We start from the raw sequence: 19935 nt of genomic DNA, 5'->3' as shown, positions 1-19935 counted from the left end.
TTAATATCCATTGAATAAAAAAAAAAATGTCTCCAGGGCTTTTCTAACTCAACATATATTTTTAACAAAACAGTGTAGGCCAATTCTGTTTTTATAAAATTCTCTTATTCACCATCATGTCTTGACTAATATTTGCGTAATATTATCTTTAAGAAATAACATGGTGGGGAGGGAGGGAATTACCATGGGATATATTTTATAATCATGGAAAATGTTAATAAAAATTTTTAAAAAAAAGAAATAACATGGGAAAATTTTGGATGAGTTTATAATTTCACTTTTCTGCTTTCATATGTAAAATATAAGCTTTGTGGATGTGTATAATTCCTACAAAGTACACAGTTAAATACCTGGACTGTGTGGGTCCTGTGGAGAGGTGAGAAACACTGTAGACATTCCTTCCTATGCCATGCTCCATGCCACTACTGAGCACTCGCTGCATACCTAAGGTGGCTTCACGCCAACTGAATGTGAAGACTGGGTAATGCCTTCAAAAAGCCAATTTAGAACCAGCTTCCTAATAGAAGGTGTTATTGCCACCACATCATCAAGGGGCATGTAAGGATTTGAAACCAGAGAGTGAACAGGACATATAAAGCATACCAAACAAACCCCAGTACTTCTCTAGAGTGTCATTTTAAGTTGAATAAGAAACAATTGAAAGTAGAAATACTGTGCTTAAGACAAAGGAAACAAAAACAAATTTGTTTGAAAAACACTGCAACAAAACTCAATTCTTTGTATGCTAATAGCTTTTCTTAACAATTCAGGATTTTAGACATTGAAAAGAAATTAAATTACCTAATATCCTCCATTCTGGGTCTCTAAATACAAAACTCATTTTCCTGTGCTGTTAGTTGGCTTTTTAAACTTTTCTTAAGTAAAGGTCTTCTCCACTTGTCCAGCAAAAACATTTCCCAATCTATTTTTACTTAATAATTAATTATTCATTGTAGGCCAGGCATGATGGTACATAATCACAGCTCTGGGAAGACAGAGGTAGGAGGATCACTGTGAGTTTGAGGCCAGCCTGAGACTGCATAGTGAATTCCAAGTCAGCCTGGGCTAGAGTAAGACCCTACCTCGAATTACCAAAAACAAAAAAATATTATTACTATTAATTGTAGGCTTGGCTTTTTACAATTCTTCAATCCATATAACCCCACAATATGTTTTTTATTTTTATTTATTTATTTATTTATTTATTTATTTATTTATTTATTTATTTATTTGAGAGCAATAGAAAGAGTCAGAGAAAATGAGCATGCCAGGGCTTCTAGCCACTGCAAATGAACTCCAGATGCATGTGCCTCTTGTGCATCTGGCTAACATGGGTCCCGGGGAATTGAGCCTCAAACCGGTGTCCTCAGGCTTCACAGGCAAGCACTTAACCACTAAGCCATCTCTCCAGCCCATAACCCAACAATCTTATCAAAATATTTTCCTTTAAATAACTCCATATTTTCCTTTATTTCATTTTCAACTAACAAAATATATGGATGTGTATATGTATATTGATATATAAAACAATTTATGCTTATATATGCCTGTTATCTTAGTATATTTTGGTGAACTGACATAACACTTGAAACTAAGTAATTTATAATGAAAAGAGGTTTATTTGAGCTAATGGTTCTGGTGGCCAAGAGTATGATATCAGAGGGAAGGCCTCATACTGCTTCAACCCATAGTGGAAGCAGAAAGAGACAGGTAACATGAAGTGGTAACCTTGCATTGTTACAATTCACTATCATGGTAAGTAATCCAGTTCCATGGGAGCAAGAATTTACTCCTGGGCTCTATCCTCATGAAGTGAGCATCACCAGTAGGCCCTACTTCCCAGGACCTACACAATGACAAGCAAATTTCAACATGAGTTTTGAAATGGTTGAACCATAGCAATAGCTGTGTGTATATGTTCTTAAGTGTATGTAAATTATCATGCATATGTATACATAAAGTTAAATGTTTTATGTCATGCATCAAGTTAGAAGTTCAAAAGTTGGTAATTCCTGCATGTTCTCATTTGTAGCCTATAAAATTGGAGATAGATGAAGAAAAAAGCCTGCTGATAAAATTTGACCCTTCCTGCAGAAATGATATGAACAACTGGGTGGCAGACAAGGTTCTGACAATTGAGTATATGGAACACCCCCAGGTAGATAGCCTGAGCCTGCGTGGAGAAGTGTATTACCCCAACCTCAGCTTTGAGATGATGGAGGTGGATTTTGGCTGTGTCCTGAATGATACTGAGGTCATTCACTACATTACCATCACCAACTGCAGCCCCTTGGTTGTGAAGTTTCGCTGGTTCTTCCTGATGGACAATGAGGAAAACCAGATAAGGTACCACTAGCATAGCAAACACATAGAACTCTGCTTGTCCATATACGTTTTTGTTTTTGTTTTTGTTTTCAAGCTTTGTATTAGGTTTCCTGTATTCCTTGTACTAGTCTTTCCTGAATATTTTTAGGCTGACAACTAATTACTGACATAAGTAACAAAGAGTTTAAAATCATAGTACATCCTACATTTCCACACAGGGAAAGATAATACAACATCTTTAGAAACCCTAATAGTCACCACCAAATCAACAAAGCAATTTCCATAAACATGATTTCATTTTGAGATATCTCAAAATAGTAAAAAAAAAAAAAAAAATGGGCCTGAAAATGTAGCTTAGTAGTAAAGCATCATGTCCCAAAGTTTTACCCACATATGTCTCATATGGCAGAATTTCCTTCTTTTAAAGCTAAATAGTATCCTCTCCTGGTGTGTACAAATACATTTTGTTATCTCTTTGTTTTGTTATGGCATTTAGGTCTTTTCAAAATTTCGACTATTGGGAACAGTGCTAATATGAACTAGGGATTGTTTCCAATATCTCTTTGATGTCCTGATTTTAGTACTTTTTTGATAAATATCTACCAGTTGGATTGCAAGATGATAGGGCCATTCTGGGTTTTTGTGTTCAGTGCCGGAAATGGAACCCAGGGCTGCACACATTCTAGGCAACCACTCTGCTACTAAGCTATCTCCCTAGGTCTATTTTTAATTTTAGAGATGCCTCTGTACAGTTTTGATAGTAACTGTGCCATTTTGTCTTCCTAGCAACAGTATATAAGAGTTCTGGGTTTTCCATGCCTAACCAACACTTGTCCTTTTTTGTTAAAATATTTTTATTTTTATTTATGTATTTGAGAAAGAGAAAGAAGAAGATAGAGAGAGAATGGGCACACCAGGGCTTCCAGCCACTCCAGACACATGTGCCACCCTATGCATCTGGCTTACATGGGTCCTGTGGAATTGAACCTGGGTTCTTTGGCTTTGCAGACAAACACCTTAAGCGCTAAGCCATCTCTCAAGCTGTCAACACTAGTCTTTAAAAACAATAATATTATTAGCCATCCTAAAAGATGTGAGGGAAGACCTCATTGAGGTTTTATTATGAAAATTATATATTATATAATCATTATATAATAATTTATGATAATTAGTAATATTGAACGTTTTAGTATACCTGTTAATTATTTGTATATCTTTAGAGAAATGCTTATTCAAATCCTTGGCCCATTTTTAAATTGGGCAAGTAGTTTAGTGCTTTGTGTGTTAGTCTTGTTACTGTTATTGAGCTGTAGGAGTTCCTTATACGTTTTGGAAATTGGCCCCTTACCAGATACATGTTTTCATCCATTCCATAGATTTCCTCTCTATATGTGTATTGTTTCATCAACTGTGTAGAATCCTTTTAATTTGATGCAGTCCCACTTACTTATTTTTGCTTTCTACCCACAGGATATCTTAATAGGAATTCAACTCAAAATATAAATAAAGTAGAACCATACATTGAGTATTGTCCCCTCTGAGCTCCATATTGCTGGTTCTGCATATCTTAATGGATTTTTGTTCAGGTCCACACATGTTATATCTAGACATATACAGAATTATAAAATTGTGGGAGATGGTGGGGTAGATACCTCGTTTTCTTCTTGGCTGGTGATTAGCACTGATGGGCTTCTGTATATTTCTTTCAGAGATGTTTTGACAGCTCAGGTTTTTAGCATGTGGAGTTGAATGGCCACTCTTAACTGAGGATACCTTGTGTTGCTCCTTTAGTGGTGTGTCAGTCAGTGCTTCTTGTACATAATCATCATCTTATATATGACAGCAACTCTATTCTTTCCTGTGCTTGTTACCATAGTAACAACAGCTCACTCTGGATGTCTTCTGTAGACATCTAATGATGACCCAGTGTAGCATTGAAACTGGCAGCTAGTGCTGGGCCTGACCACTGGCATCTGCTCATTAACCACCATAGACTGCTTGAGTTTGGGATGAAATCTTGTATAGATGGTGAACATTTAAAATAATTATGGAAAAATCCGCCAACCTGATCTAATGCACTTTGAATACCATATTTTGTGAAATTATTCTGATGTAACCCAGCTAAATGAGCTTATTCCATCTTGGAGCAAGGACATACTTTTTTAATTTTTTATTTTTGAGAAGCTATTTCCATAATTAAAATAATAACATTTTGAAAACATACTTGGCCAATGCTAAAATAATACACTTAATTTTTCATTGGTTTAAGCATTTATTTGTTTTCTTTTTTCGGTATCTTCTGATATTTTGATATTGAACCTCTGTTCATAATTCATTTGTTCATTCAATCAATCAAAGAGTTATTCCAGAAAGATTTGATAAATGCCACAAACAATACTCCAGGAATATAAAAGTGCCCAAGACATGATCCCCACCCTGAGGGGAGTGGGAGAAGCATATGTGGAAACCATTGTGGGGAAATAAAATGACAAAGGCTGAGAAAGAGATGACCCTGCCCCAAGCAGTTGGTGAAGGCTGCACTCAGGTGGCACAGTTCCAGGTTCCAGAGCAGTGGCAGGAAAACATTGTAGGTAGCTGGAACAGCATATGTATGTAAGTGAGGACAAGTGGACTTGTTCCACTGCAAGCCAGGGAAACCTGGAACTTAAACAAAAATTAAAAGGAAAAACCAGATTCATTTCAACTCTCACCTGGCTTAAAGCAAATTTAAATAATATCATCATCAGAGCCAAGTTCTCTGTCTCTTCACCCTGCTTACCTTTGTATGTTGACCTCCTCCTCAGATCAGCTTTTCTTTCAGTCACTGAACAGCTGCCAATACTCATGAGTCTATGTCCTTCCAGGCTCTGAACCCCTGGAAAAGAGTGGCAAACCCTTTGTCCCTGGACTTTCAGGAGATTCACTCTATTATACCAATTCATTCACATTTCCTATCCCTACTCCTAATCAGGAAGGTAATTTGCTAGCCATTATTAGCCTGACCATATGCCCCATGCCAATGGCTGCAGATGGTGACTTGTGGACTACTGAGGGTAAAGAGGCTGAAAATATGGTGGACCTCCAAACAAAATCCATGTATAACAGAATGAATTGATGTCAGTGAGTATCCACAAAGGACAGACCCTCATGGTGAGAGTTGGATTAGGAGATGAGACTTCAAAAGTATATTGGCAGTTGTGTGTGAGAGCCAGATGTTCAATAAGGAGTTTAAACTATTGTAATTGGGAGACTTGTAATCAAGATAATAACAGCATTTTATAATGATAAATCATAACAGTATTCAGCACAGTTGACTGACATATTCCTCTCTTGACTGGCTTTTCCTCCTTTTCTTTCTCAACCCTTCCTTCTCAGCTCTCTGCCAACCACTGCACTGGAGTAGGGCTCAGCTCCCTGCTAAGCTTTCTTCTCTTCCCAGTGATTGATTCTCTTGCAATAACGTCAATCCAATTATGTTACTGAGTGTGGTGGTTTGATTCAGGTGTCCCCCATAAACTTAGGTGTTCTGAATACTAGGTTCCCAATTGATAGAGATGTGGGAATTAATACCTGCTGGAGTCAGTATATTGTTGGGGGGCAGGCTTATGGGCATTATAGCCAGTGTTTTCTTGCCACACTCTCCTGTTGCTATTGTCTACCTTATGTTGGCCATGAGGTAATGCCTATCCTCTGCTAATGCCATCATTTTCCCTGACACCTTGGAGCTTCCCTTTGGGTCTATAAGCCAAAATAAACCTTGTCTTCCCAAAAGCTGCTCTTGGTAGGATGATTTCTGCCAGCAATGTGAACCTGACTGCAACACTGAGGTTCTGAGGTATCTTTGAAATTTCTTCCCTCTACTAAATTTTCAAGTCTCTTATATACCTGATGTCTTCTCTTGGGTGTCTCACATGTGACTTGAGTCCAACATGGCCCACATCAACTCTGATTGCCCCTGTTCCTTCCTTCTCCTCCCTGAGCCTTCCTCAGGGCTCCCTGTACCATGTTATCACCATTCTCCTGGAGATATCAGACCTCATACACCCATAAAATCCATCTCTAAATACTGCTTGCTCCACCTTCTGAAGACCTTCCTCCCATTTTCACTGTTCCTACTCTACTTCTAGACACCATCACCTGTTACCTGAAGCATTGTGACAACCACACATCTGTGCTCCCATATATACACTACTGGTCTCTGTCCCTTCCAGGACTACTCCTGTCCAGTTGCCTCCCCTCTCAGTAGAAAGTTTTTCCCCATTCCCTCCTAGCTTCCTCCTGCTCTATCCTCAAGTCTTAGCTCCAATGACCTTCCCCAAGAAAGCCTTCTCTAATACTTTTGCTCAGGCCAGAGTCCTTGTCCTGGTCATTAGTAGCCTTATATATCACACCTGTACATATGGCTCAATATGCATCCTCCCAGTGGTCTCTTAACACCCTTGAAGCTAGTGAGTACATCTACTCTGTCACCTCTAGATCCCCAGAACCTGGTTCATACCTTAGTGCAGAGTAGCATCCCAGACAGAGTATTTTTCAGCTAGCCAACTTCCAACTCCTGGGTTATTATGCACATAGAAAGGGGAATGGTTTCATAAGTGGTTTATGACTCTTTCTTGACAGCTTCCTGGCACCTGCCAAATGGAAAGTCTCAAGGCATAAATGTCACCAAGAATGGACAAAAATGCCATCTGCCCTCCAGACAGTTTCTGTGCAGACCAACAGAAAACATAAAAAAAAAATTGGATAAAGGTCACTTTTATCAGATATATCAACACTAATCTTTCCTTTCCAATTAGAACTCCTCTGAATTTTCACACTAGAAGAAACTAAAGCACAAGAAAGGCTTTCTTTTTCTTTTATGAGCAGGTATGAGGATGCTTAGACATCAACAAATGCATGCATGTGTGCACATCTGTGTATGCAGGTGTGTCTATATGTGTGTGTGTTTTGTAAGCAATTGCTACTTATTTAAAGCATCTCTTTTGTTTGCGAATGAATGTTTTCTAAGCTAGACCTCATGTCACATATGAGAATAAAAAAGAAGCAAAATGGATAAGCCATACAAAATAAGCACTTCGAAGAAGGTAACACCAGCCATTGCCTTCACAATATTCTAGATGGGCTATGATGAAATCAGTCTCCCTCTCCCTCTCCCTCTCCCTCTCCCTCTCCCTCTCCCTCTCCCTTTCCCTCTCCCCCTCCCTCCCCCCCCTCTCTCAAACACACACACACACACACACACACACACACACACACACACACACAGGATGAGGACACTGGTAAGGACTAAGCATGTTGCTGTCATAGCTGTCATTGCAGGGATGAGTTCTCCATTGGATATGTCTCTTCAAACTCTCTTAAGAAGATTGACAAGAACATGATGCTTCTTGATACCTGTGTAATAAAGAGCAGGGAGATGCCTTCACTTGAACTTGCCTTTGCTTTTAAGAGGCTAAACTAGAGATCCAGTCCTCAGTGTGCCATGTGGTCCCAGGCTGGGCACTTCTCTACCCAATGTCACAGTCACAAAGCTGAGACAATGCTAGGGCTCAACAACATGGGCACCAAGTGGCCTCTACAGGCACTTCAACTTTTCATTTACAAATTAGATTATAAATAAATCAAGTGCAAAGGCCTAAGGGAGACAAACACTGCAGCAATAGAATGTGATGTTTTTACCTAGAATTTCCGCTGAGGAGCACCAACTATCCAATGGAATTGGAAAAGAAGATAGAAGGTCCACAAGGAAGGGTGGTGTGGAGGAAGCTTCATTTTCTGGGGGTTTCCTTCAGTCTTCATCATCCCTCAATTTCTGTTGCTTAGGAAGTAGAGCTTTTCCAAAATGTGATATATTCATGGAAGTTGATGTCCTGGGCAGTAGAATCAGACATAGCTGATTGGAATCCAAGCTCTGTCTTTCTAACCCACATAACCTTGTGTCCTGGATTAATCACCTATAAAATGGGGATAATGTAGAAGCCTAATAGAATTTTCAGGATTAAATGAGATATACCTATAAAATGCAAATGTCCTTAAGACATGCTGAGCTCTCTCAAATTGGTGACTGCTTTTAAATTCTTTGAAAGATTCTCTTTGGAGATGGAGAGCTGGCTTAGTGGTTAAGGTACTTGCCTGACAGGTACTTTTCTATCCTTATGTACCCTTGTAACAAGTAGTAGCTCCCAGAATCCTAAAGCATTAGAGCCATAGAGTCCTAAGACACCAAGAGGATAGACCCAGAAATCCTTTCCTTCTAGGAAAGTATAGGAAACCCTGTTCTTAGAGCAAGCTGTATTCATTAAGGACAAAGTCAGGCGTGTTATTTACTTTTCTCATTGTCGTGACAAGATAACCCAACAAAAACAGTTTAAGGAAGGAAGGGTTCATTTTATCTTACTGTCTGCAAAAGCATAGTCCACAATGATGGGGAGCATGCAGCAGCTGGTCACATTGCATCCACAGTCAGGAATCAGAGACAATGTTTACCTGGCAGAGAAGGTCTCATGATTCAATTATAGGAGACAATAAATGCCCATGTTAAGTATACATTTCCTTTTTACTGTTTTATTTGGTCTAGAACCTCAGCCCTATAGAATGGTACCACCCACATTCAGGGTGGGTCTTCAGTCCTCAATGAAACCTCTCTGGAAACACTCTCACAGACATACTCAGAGGTGTGTCTCCTAAGTAATTCTAAAGCCAGTCAAATTGACAGAGGTGATTAACAATCACAACTCCACCCCTTTTCAACTTAACACCAGACAATTCCTTAAATCATAACATTCAATCACTGGCCCCTGAAGTCCCATATTCATCTCTTAATGCAAAATGCATAGTCCCTCTCTAAAAAAATCTCCATAGTTTGTAACAATCCCAGAACTTTTGAAAAGTACGAAGTCCAAATTCTCTTCTGAGACTCAAGATAAAAACTTAACTATGAGCCCTAAAAAAAAAAAAAAAAAAAAAAATACTTCCAATATTCAGTGGCATAGAATAAATATTCCAAAAGGGAAGAATAGGAGAAAAGATCAAACCAAAATAAGACAAATTGAGCATGTCAAATACCAAACCCTGCAGCTCCAGGCCCACACTTGGGATTTGTGGTGGCTTCATATGGGCTCCAACAGGCTTGGGCTGATGCATCTCCCCAGCTCGCTGCCTGTAGCAGACATAGCTTCTATTTCGAGCCTGCTCTACTCTATGTCTGTAGCTTTCCTTGGTAGACATCCTATGCTTTTGGTATCTCCAACATACTAAGATTCCCAGAGTAATTTATGCTTCACCTTCACAGCTTCACATAATGGATTCTCAGGTCCTTCTTTCAGTGACTCTGACTCTACCTCACATTGGCTGGCCTCCATGGCTTTCCACTGGTACAAGCCTCCGTGACTCCTTAATTCCTATGTCCTTCAGGCCTGCGAAACAAGTACCAAGTAGATGATACAGCAGAGTTCTGCTGCCTGCTGGAGATATAATCTGGCCCCCTGCTGCCACCGCTGTACCGGCCTCTGTGCACATTGGTGGGTGAACCTCCCATAAGGGACTGTTTTAGATCAGGGTATTCCTTCAGTGGCATTCTCAGTTCAGGATCTTTCCTTTCAAATGAATTTGCTTTTTCACAAGTTGAAACCTTTAATGAGTACTCACAGGGCACCTTTCTTATTGTTCCAGTGCATAGCATGAGATTCCTCTTTAATGGAATTAATCTCTTTGAAAATTATAGGCGCTTTCTCCACAGCCATCATGTCTGCAACCTTAAACTTCCTTGTGTTCATTTCCTCACCAAACTACATGTTTTTCTTAACTTTCTGCCCTCTGTCACTATGGGTCCAAGTGGCAGATAATGATCAGGGGCAAGGAGATGGTTCAGTGATTAAAACTGCTTATTTGCAAAAGCTGCTAGCCTGGTTTGATTCTCTAGTAAAGCCAGATACATAAAGTAGCACATGATTTGGCGTTCATTTGCAGTGGTAAGAGGTCCTGGTGTGTCCATATTTTCATATTCTCTCTCTCTCTCTCTGTGAGTGTGTGTGTGTGTCATAATTAAGCAAAAATATATATTTTAAAAAGAGCAGTAAACAGTAATAATGTCATATATGGATGGCTTGCTGTCTTGCAATTGCCTCCATCAAACAATTCAATCCATTACCTTCAGCTTCACTAAAAATTTTCGGACATATTTAAAACACAGCCAGACTCTTTGCCAAAATATAACATGAATGACTTCTAAAACAATTCCCAACAGAAAATCTGTTCCCCTCTAAAACCTCATGAGCACTGTTTACTAATCTGCATTCATATTGGAATTAATGCTTGTAGCATTCTAGGACACCTCAAGCCTTCACCTCCAAAGTTTTCCACATTCTTCTACAAACAAGTTCTAATGGCCTACAAACCACACAGTCAGGTTTATCACAACAACCCCACTCTCAGTATCAATTTCTGTATTGCCTATTTTTTGGTTATTTTTGTTGCTGGAACAAAATGACGCACAAAATCAGGTTAAGTAAGGAAGGGTTTGTTTTGGTTTACAGTTTGAAGGGATATAGTTTATCATGGCAGAGAAGGCATTGGCACAGGAGTGCAAGATGGCTAATCACATAGTGTCCACAGTAAGGAAGCAGAGAGAAATAAATGCTGGAGCTAAGCTTACTTTGCCTTTTCCCCCTTTTTTTTCCGTCTGAAATCCCAGGGTGGTCATCCTTCCTCAGTTCAACTTCTTTGGAAACACTTTCACAAGGCTCAAGGGCTCAACCATAAAATGGAAATGTTCATATATTTCTTGGTTGTTGTTTTTTTCAAAATAAACAGTTTTATCAAATCCTTCAAGGATAGGTACTAGGAATGCCTAAACCACAGGTGTCCCCAGCAATTCAGTATGTTAGTTAAGAGTAGACTCTGGGCTGGAGAGATGGTTTAGCAGTTAAAACCCTTGCCTATGAAGCCTAAGTACTCAGGTTCAATTCCCCAGTACCCAAGTAAGCCAAATGCAAATGGTGACGCATGTGTCTGGAGTTTGTTTGCAGTGGCTAGAGCCCTGGCACGCCCATTCTCTCTTTCTCTCTCTCTTTCTCTCTCTCTTTCTCTCTCCCTCTCTCTCAAATAAATAAATTAAAAGAAATATTAGTAAGAGTTAGACTCCGACTCATGCCTAGCTCCTGCATCAATCTGCTGTGTTTGTTTTGGGAGAGGGTGGTAATGCTAAGGATTAGAACCCAGGCCTCATGGATGATAAGCACACAATCTATCACTGAGTTAGACCCCCTGTTCCACCTGTCCCATATGAGCTTAGCTGGTGGCTGAGCCTCCTTGAACCTTCTTCATGTGAAATAAGAGGAAATAATAAAGGCCCCTTCCATCCAGGGACGAAGTGAATTCTGTTAGAACCACACCTCCTCTTACAATGCATGCTTGGCAAAGGCTAACCATCAGTAGTGATGTCTTCATTGAAGAAATGAGAAAGACACTTCTATCATCTTGATACATACCTAACCATGTTTGAGAAGCAGCATCTTATGGATGGCTTTGATATATTTCTGCCTGAAATCAATCTGAGGCCAATTAAGGACAGACACAGGAAGCCCCACAGGGTGGAAGGGCTTGCAGGTACCTCCTGCTGACTTAAGCTTCCATGCCTTCCATAAATATCCCTCTTTTCCCTGCCAGCCCTGCATTTCTCAGAACCCTTTAAGCTTCTATAAGCATCTCTTCTCTTTTTACCTCCCAAGGAATAGCTTAGATTGTTGTTAATAACAAGTAGCAGAACCTGAGGCTACAGGAAGGCAGCTCTGAGGAGGGATGAGAGGAGTCCCAAAGGAGAAACAGAGCAGTGACAAGCAACACTCAAGCTGGTGTTTATGCCTTTCCAGTCCCATTTCCTGCCCAATTCTCTTCTTGATTGTGTCTGAAACAGGATAATAGATTTTACAGGCCAAAGATGAGTTCAATGGGAACAAGAGCAACAACTTCCCCCTAATATATTAAGTTCCTATTGGTGCTATAATTCCAAACTGGGTAGTTTAAAATAACAGATTCCTTTGCTTCCACTTCTGGTAGAATCAAAAATCAGTTTCATTTGCCTAAAACCAAAGTATCCACAGGGTCAATGCCCATTCCTTATTCCCTCTGGATGCTTTATGGAAAAGTTTTTCCTTGATTTTCCTATCTTCTAGTTCATAACCCCTTCTCCATTGTTATAATGTGACATCTTTATATTGCTATCTCTAACTTCTGAGAATAGTACAGTCCTCCATCTCCTTCCCATAAGAATACCTGTGATTGACATAAGTGTGCTTGACCCAATAATCCAGAATCATCTCCCCTTTTTTAGAAGCTTCACTTAATCTAACCTATAAAGTATCTTTTGTCATATAAGGCAGACTCCAAGGACTCCAATGTGGACATCTTGAAGATGTCCATCATTGCCCCTCCCAGGCCTTGAACTCTACCAGCAATGAGTTCTCATGCTGCCTTCACTCTCCTTCAGTCCAAGCAGCTACAAAACTGGATCTGTAATTAATGAAAGTATCACAAGGAATCTTTGGGGCATAAGTTCTGACATGGACTATTTTAAAAAGCAGAATATGTTGGCTCACATAACTGAAAAGTCCAGATGTAGCCTTCAAGTACAGCTTGATCCAGGGCTGGGACAGTCTCACCTGCACCTGGTGTCTCCCCTATCACCTCTTGGCTCTGCCCCCTGCCATGCTGCCTCCATTCTCTGCCAGGTTCTTTCACACAGTCCAGGATGACTCAGCAGTTCCAACCCTCCATATGCTAGGTTCAAGAATAGTGAGGAGCTAGAAGCCTTTCTGTAATGTAAGTCCTGGAAAATGTTTTTGCTATAATTCACTGATTCTAGATGACTCCACTAAGTATGACCTCAAGAACTCCACGATACTTTTAAGCCAGGCTGAAAGGTAGAGACAAGCCTAGAGAGATAGAGAAGGCACCTGACAAGAGACAAGAGGAATGGATTTCAGGCTGCAGAGAATCACTATGCCCACCATAATGACTGATTTTACTCATTATATTTCCCTCTCTGTTCTCAGACAAAGAGATGGACATCCATCTAACTATGAAATTAGATGCCACCTGCATGGAAGGGTATTTGAGGATCAAAGGCATCTTACCAATGTTCCAGAGACTTGATAAGCTAGAATCCCCCTCAGACACTGGAAAAACAAGTTGCCATGAGACAGGACTCCTAGCACACTCTGTCACCATGGAGCCCTGGGCACCAGCTGCAAGATGCTTTCACGATATCTGGCTCTGCAGTTTTGATCTTTCCTATAAAAGACAGTATGCCTGCTTGTGAGGTGTTAGGGCAAGACCACCAGTACAGTGTAAAGAAATTCACATCTCTATTATGAAAGAAAGGTCTTTCTTTCAGCAGATTTCTAGAGCACAAAGAAAATGTCTCAACTAGGAAATATTTCTGTAGACAGCTGCATGAGGCCAAACTCTCAGTATGGTGATTCTGAGAATAGTAAAAGGAAAGTTCCATAATTCTGACCAAAAGTAATAAATTTAAGTTAGTACTTCTCATGTGCTAGGTACCACTCTGACCCTGTTATATGTTCTACAACCCTAGGGAGTGAGAGTGAATGTCTCTTCATAATACGGAGGCCCAAGTACTGGATACAAACCATCTAAGACACTACTTCTGCACTAAATGCAACGCCCCAGCATTTAGCCATTGTCTTCTACTGACATAGCACATTGTTCTCTGCATTTTATTACTTTACTGCATGTCCCATTTTCACTTAAATGAGACTTCTATAAATATTTGATCCAAACATCGTGCCATGTCCTGTAGGGGTACCTGGATAAATAAGAAAGACGCATATGTATCTGTGTGCAGAGACAAGCATAGAATCTGCTTATGGGATACAAAGTGGATGGATAAGTCCTTCCTATGTACCAGGCATTTCCAAATAATGATTTTGTATAGTCTTCTCTCCACAGCCTTGTAAATATAGCACTAACTGAGGTCACATTATTGTTGTGATTTTAACAGTAAGAGACCAGTAACACAGAAAAGTACCCAAAATAAGAATAGTGGGAGGGGAAGAGAAAGGAGGAGAGGAGAGGAGAGGAGAGGAGAGGAGAGGAGAGGAGAGGAGAGGAGAGGAGAGGAGAGGAGAGGAGAGGAGAAGAGAAGAGAAGAGAAGAGAAGAGAAGAGAAGAGAAGAGAAGAGAAGAGAAGAGAAGAGAAGAGAAGAGAGGAAGGAGGGAAGAAGAGAAAGAAAGAAAAAGATAAGGGATTTTCTTTGCCCATCTAGATGAGCAAACAAAAGACTCACAGCTACAGTTTCTCCCACAGTTTGAATAGAAGCTCTTTGTCATCTAACTCTCTACATTGCAAATCTCATTCTGTTGAAATTATGTGTGAATGCTCACAGGTTCCCTGGAATGAGGTTGATGTTTGGGTCTTTTGGCCCCAGCAGGGTACAGAGATGCTTGCTGCCCTGTGAAGGAAGTAGCCTCTGGATGGGAGTTCCAGCCTGATCCTGAGTCCCTAGCTCAGAGCTGCTTTGAGACTTAACTTAATATAAGCTTAAATTAGACTGAGAGCTTCAAGAAATGGAACCTCCTGTCAGGAGGCTTGGTACTATAGCATATGTCTAGTGACCGTCACACTCCAACTGACTACAGTGGCTAACTGCTTACTCCTCAGACAGGAACTGAGGATTTGCTTCAGCCTGGCTAAGTACAGACCAGTCTTCAGGAAGCTCAGTCCATGTATCAAGTAGTGCACACAAAGAGTATGTTGGCAGCATGCTTCCTTCTCCCTGACCCTTTAGATCTGTGATGCCACCACAAGAAAACCAACGCTTCCATGGTCGTAGCCTTGGGCTGGATAGTGTGTCACTTTGGGTCTGTTGCCTTGTCATGGGGTCATGCCCTCAGGCTCCTTGGCAACCTTCTAACTGATCATACTTGAAAAGAAAGAGTCTTAGGGGAAGTCATCTTCCACCCCTAAAAATCACTGACACCATTCCTGCTCTTAATAGGTTGAAAACTTCAAGTTCTGTTCCCTCACCCCACATACCCATCAGAGGAACTAACTTGTGTCTCTGGCTGAGGATCTTTGCTACAGCTTGGCACTACCAAGGAAGCAATAATAGCCAACTAGGGGGAGGAGCAATGCCTAAGACCTATGAGCCAAAGGTTATTTTGATGCTTGAGAAAAACCATTTTCTAGGTACACTTGAAACATATGTAGATGATAACTATAGTTAAATATAAAACATATATGCTACACTTGCTGCATTACATAATTAAAAGATTTTTTTCTATATGGTGTTTTTAAATAAATATAATGTATATACTTATATCAAGCTCTGTAGAGCAGAGCCCTCTTCATGTAATTCACCCAAGATCAGAGATGTTGGGTAGACAAGAAGACAGAAGAGTCCCCGTTTTTTGTTTTTCCTTTTTTTTTTTTATCAGACTTCCTGAGTAGTTCTTATCTCCCCCCCCCCACCCCACAAGCCTTCTAGGCTAAGACTAAGCTGACTAGTCCTGAATTAATTATTTAAGCTTATATTAAGTCAAATCACAAAGCAGTGTTAAAAGAAATTCTAACATTTAAGAAGGAATTTACTTAAGTACATTATATTAGCCATTGCAGCCTCCCATACCAAAGTATTATGGACTGGGTAGCTTAAACAATGGACACTTATTTTCTCAGTCCTAATGTCAAAATTTAAGATCTGTGCCAGCATGGCAGGTTTCTGTTGACAGATCCCTTCCTAGTTTGCTGACAGCTTGTGGTACCTTTGTGTTCCTATAAGAGTGGAAGAGGGAAGGTAGACTGGAGAGAGAGAACACTCTGGTACCTCTTCTTACAAGAGCACTAATCCCATCATAAGGACCCCATCCTCATAATTTTATCTAACCTAATTATTTCCCAAAAGTCCTGTCTCCAAATACCACAAACCACATTGGAGACTGAAGCTCAACATATGAGCACTGGAATAATTTAGTCCACAGCACACGTTATATTCAGAAGGATTCAGTTGCTCCTAGTAAAAATCTTGTCATTGTTTTGTTGTCATACTTCTGCATACTGACAGGCCTGGGATCATGTAGAGGAAATCTGGATGCATAGTAAACTTTAGGCGTGTGTGTGTATAGTTCTTGTGTTAGTTTTCTGCCACAGAAAATTGTTAGTTTAGCAGTTAAAACAATAGAAATTGATCATTTCACAGTTCTAGAAGGGCAGAAACAGAGCATAAAGAGGCTGGAAAGATGGCTTAACAGTTAAGGCACTTGCCTGTGAAGTCTAAGGACCCAAGTACAATTCGCCAGTACCCAAGTAAAGCCAGATACACAAGGTTGCGCATGTGTCTGGAGTTCATTTGTAGTGGCTGGAGGTGCTGGCATGCCCATTCTTTCTCTCTCTCTCTCTCTCTCTGTCTCTCTCTCTCTCTTTCTCTCTCTCTCTGTCTCTTTCTCTCTCTCTCTCTCTCTGTCTCTCTTTCTCTCTATGTATGTGAGTGTGTGTGTGTGTATATATATATATCCACCTCTTCCTCCCCCCCATAAATAAATAAATAAATAATTTTAAAAAAGAATTTTAGCATGAAGCTGAGCATGGTGGCACAAACCTGTAAACCTAGCACTGGAGTGATGGAGGCAGGAGAACAATGAGTTCTAGGTCATCCTGTACTATATAGCGGTACCCTATCAAAGAAAAGGGAGGAAAGAAGAGAAGAGAAAGAAGAGGGGGACCAGAGAGAAGAGACACAACACAACAGAAAAGAGGAGAGAAGTGGATGGAAGAAAAGAAAAAAGGAAAGGGAAAAGGAAATAAAAAAGGGAGAGAAGATGTGAGGAATGGAGAAAGGGTTTGAAAAGTGGGGAGGGAAAGGAACAAAGGGGAAAGGGAAGAGGAGAAAATGAAAGCAAAGAGAGAAAGAAAATGGAAAGAGAAAGGAAAAGGAGCCATAATCAGGGTGTTTTCAGGGTTGCCTGTCTTTCTAAAGACAATTCAACTCTTCCTGTGATGATATGTAGGCACTCTCAGCATTCCTTGGCTCAGGCTTTTTATCATCATAAAATGGTGCTACCCACAGTAAAAGTGGAGGAACTTCCCAGCTCAATTAACCTAATCAATATTTTATCTCACAGGCATGCTCAGAGTCTCTCTCTCTCTCTCTCATACACACACACAAATAATTATTTTTTAAAAAGCAAGAAAAAAATTGTAATGGTCTACAGCTATAAGGTATTGTAGAGAAGGAATGAACAGGACTTCTTGAGGAGGTAGATGTGGTTAAGAAGGGTACTTCCAAGGTTGCTGCCCAAACTTGGTTGAAGGAGCAAGGCAGATACTGCCAATAGGTTAGGAAGGAACTCTGGGATTGGTGGTTTGATGAAGAACAAAAACTTGTGACTGGGAAAGATTGTGACAAAGTGCCACAAATAGCTGACACTATGTCTCCTCATGGAGTAAGAATTGCCATAGAAAATAGATCCGTGGGCTCCTTCAGCAGGAGGCATGTTGAGTAGGAAGGTGCTGTGTGGCTGGCACCAGATTGATAATAGAATTGTTCCCAATAAACAGGACCTCAAGGATGCATATGATTATATTTTACACAGATTGGTAAATAACTGCTGTACAACTTAGCTCCTCATCACACAGTTCAAACTTGTGACCCTATGGCCCATCTGTTCATTTAAGAACTTCTGGATGGAACAGGATATGGAAACAATAAAGATAAAAATCTGAATCCTGCTTGGTCCCATGAGTGCATACAAGAAGCTTCATGCTCTGTGGTCTGACCTCTTTAAGTCTTGGTCCTTTTCAGTTTGCAGAGGGAGAGCTAGAGGTGTCAGGATAATATGCTTCCTTGTGCTAACATCCTGAGTCTAAGAAGATCAAGAATGGAACTTCTATTTAAAGAGTAGGCAGAATTAGAGGATTCAGCCTAGAAGACTGAGAAATAGACATGGTAAGAGGATCAGAAGAAAGCAGCCACATTAACCAAGATGGATATTTTTAAGCAAGATAAGAGGGAGAATTTCTGTTTCTGGTAATAGGTTGAACAAAAATATCAATTTCATTTTGTTGTTGTTTCAGAAACTGCCATCCCTAACAAAAAGAATCTTCTTTAAGTAAAGCAGTCAGCAGCACTAAGATATGGGCATAAGCATAAGTACTTAGAAGGTAATGTGACAGGCACATCATGTCTATTTAGCAAAACAGTAGCAGTAGTTTCCTCATTAGGGCCCATGACCACCTCAGCCACAGGGTTTTGACTATGTTTTCAGTATCAGACATGAATTCCCTCTTGTGGACCAGACCTAAATACAACCAGGAAGTAAATAGTTACCTTTGTAACAGTCATGCCATTATTGCATCATCTCCCTTGGCAGGCTGATAGTGTAGCAGGTTGTGTTGTTTCGTTGTTTGGCTTGGCTTTAAGGCATGGATGAGCTAACAAGATTTCTTACATGAGTGAAGTGGTTTTCTGGGACTTTTATAACAAAGTATAGTAGATTGGCCTTAACCAAAGAAGTTTTTTTTTGTTTGTTTGTTTTAATTTCAAGGTAGGGTTTTGCTCTAGGCCAGGCTGGAAGCTTCTTTTTTTTTTTTTTTTTTTTTTTCTCCTTACAGTCCTCACAGAAGACACTTGAGATGAAAGTATGGGTGGATTTGATATTTTCTCTGAGATACAAAGGAAGGATCTGTTCCTGGCCTGTCTCTTGGCTTGCAGATAGCCATTTCCCCTATGTTTTCACATCATCTTCTCTCTGTAGACATTTGGGACCAACTATCCCCTCCTAAGAAGGACAGCAGTCATGTTGGGGTAGAGCCCATCTTGATGACTTCATTTTAATTTAACTCCTAAAAAAATTTTGTCTCCAAATACTGCCATTTTATGACTTACTGGGAGTTAAGAGATCAGCATAGGAATTTCAGGGGAGATTAGTTTGACTTATGATAATATTTGATTTAAAACTTATTTAAGGGCTGGAGAGATGGCTTAGTAGTTAAGTGCTTGCCTATGAAGCCTAAGGACCCTGGCTTGAGGCTCAACTCCCCAGAACCCATGTTAGCCAGATGCACAAGGGAGCGCGCGCATCTGGAGTTCGTTTGCAGTGGCTGGAGGCCCTGGCGCGCCCATTTTCTCTCTCTCTCTCTCTGCCTCTTTCTCTCTCTGTCACTTTCAAATAAATAAATAAAAATAAAAACAAAACAAAACAAAAAAATTTAATTTAAAAAAACTCATTTAACATAGGAGAAAGCAATTAAAAAACAAAAACAAAAAAGTGGAGAGGTGGAAGTTTATCTATATCAGAAAGAATGTCTAGGGAGAATGCTGTAAACCACGTTGAGAAATTTGATTCTTATTTCCAAAATGTGACAGGCTGTGGGAGGGTTTTAACTAAGAGAGTAGCATGAGCTACCATGAACTAGTCAGCAGAAGCAACAACATTTAAGCCAGCAGAGCAAATAATATTCTCCTAGCTATCCCTCAGGAAGAAGGAAAGAAGGAAAAATAGCTCAGTCATAATGTCTGAGAGGAAATTCTTTTGGGGGGAGGGAGGGTGTGTGTGTGTGTGTGTGTGTGTGTGTGTGTAAGTTCATGTGTTTGA

At 40.1% G+C, this 19935-nt stretch overlaps 1 protein-coding gene across 1 annotated transcript in view; it reads left to right on the top strand.

The window, feature by feature from the left end:
* Positions 1–19935, top strand: part of Hydin (HYDIN axonemal central pair apparatus protein) — a 433096-nt gene that overhangs the window by 216409 nt on the left and 196752 nt on the right. The window contains exon 22 of the mRNA XM_004659564.2: positions 2033–2346. Coding sequence (XP_004659621.2) covers positions 2033–2346 — 314 coding nt within the window. The remainder of the gene's footprint in view (positions 1–2032; positions 2347–19935) is intronic.

The sequence above is a fragment of the Jaculus jaculus genome, chromosome 1 (assembly GCF_020740685.1).
Source record: "Jaculus jaculus isolate mJacJac1 chromosome 1, mJacJac1.mat.Y.cur, whole genome shotgun sequence".
Classification (NCBI taxonomy): domain Eukaryota; kingdom Metazoa; phylum Chordata; class Mammalia; order Rodentia; family Dipodidae; genus Jaculus; species Jaculus jaculus.
The sequence above is the reverse complement of the archived record's forward strand: the minus strand, read 5'-3'. Positions and strand labels throughout refer to the sequence as shown.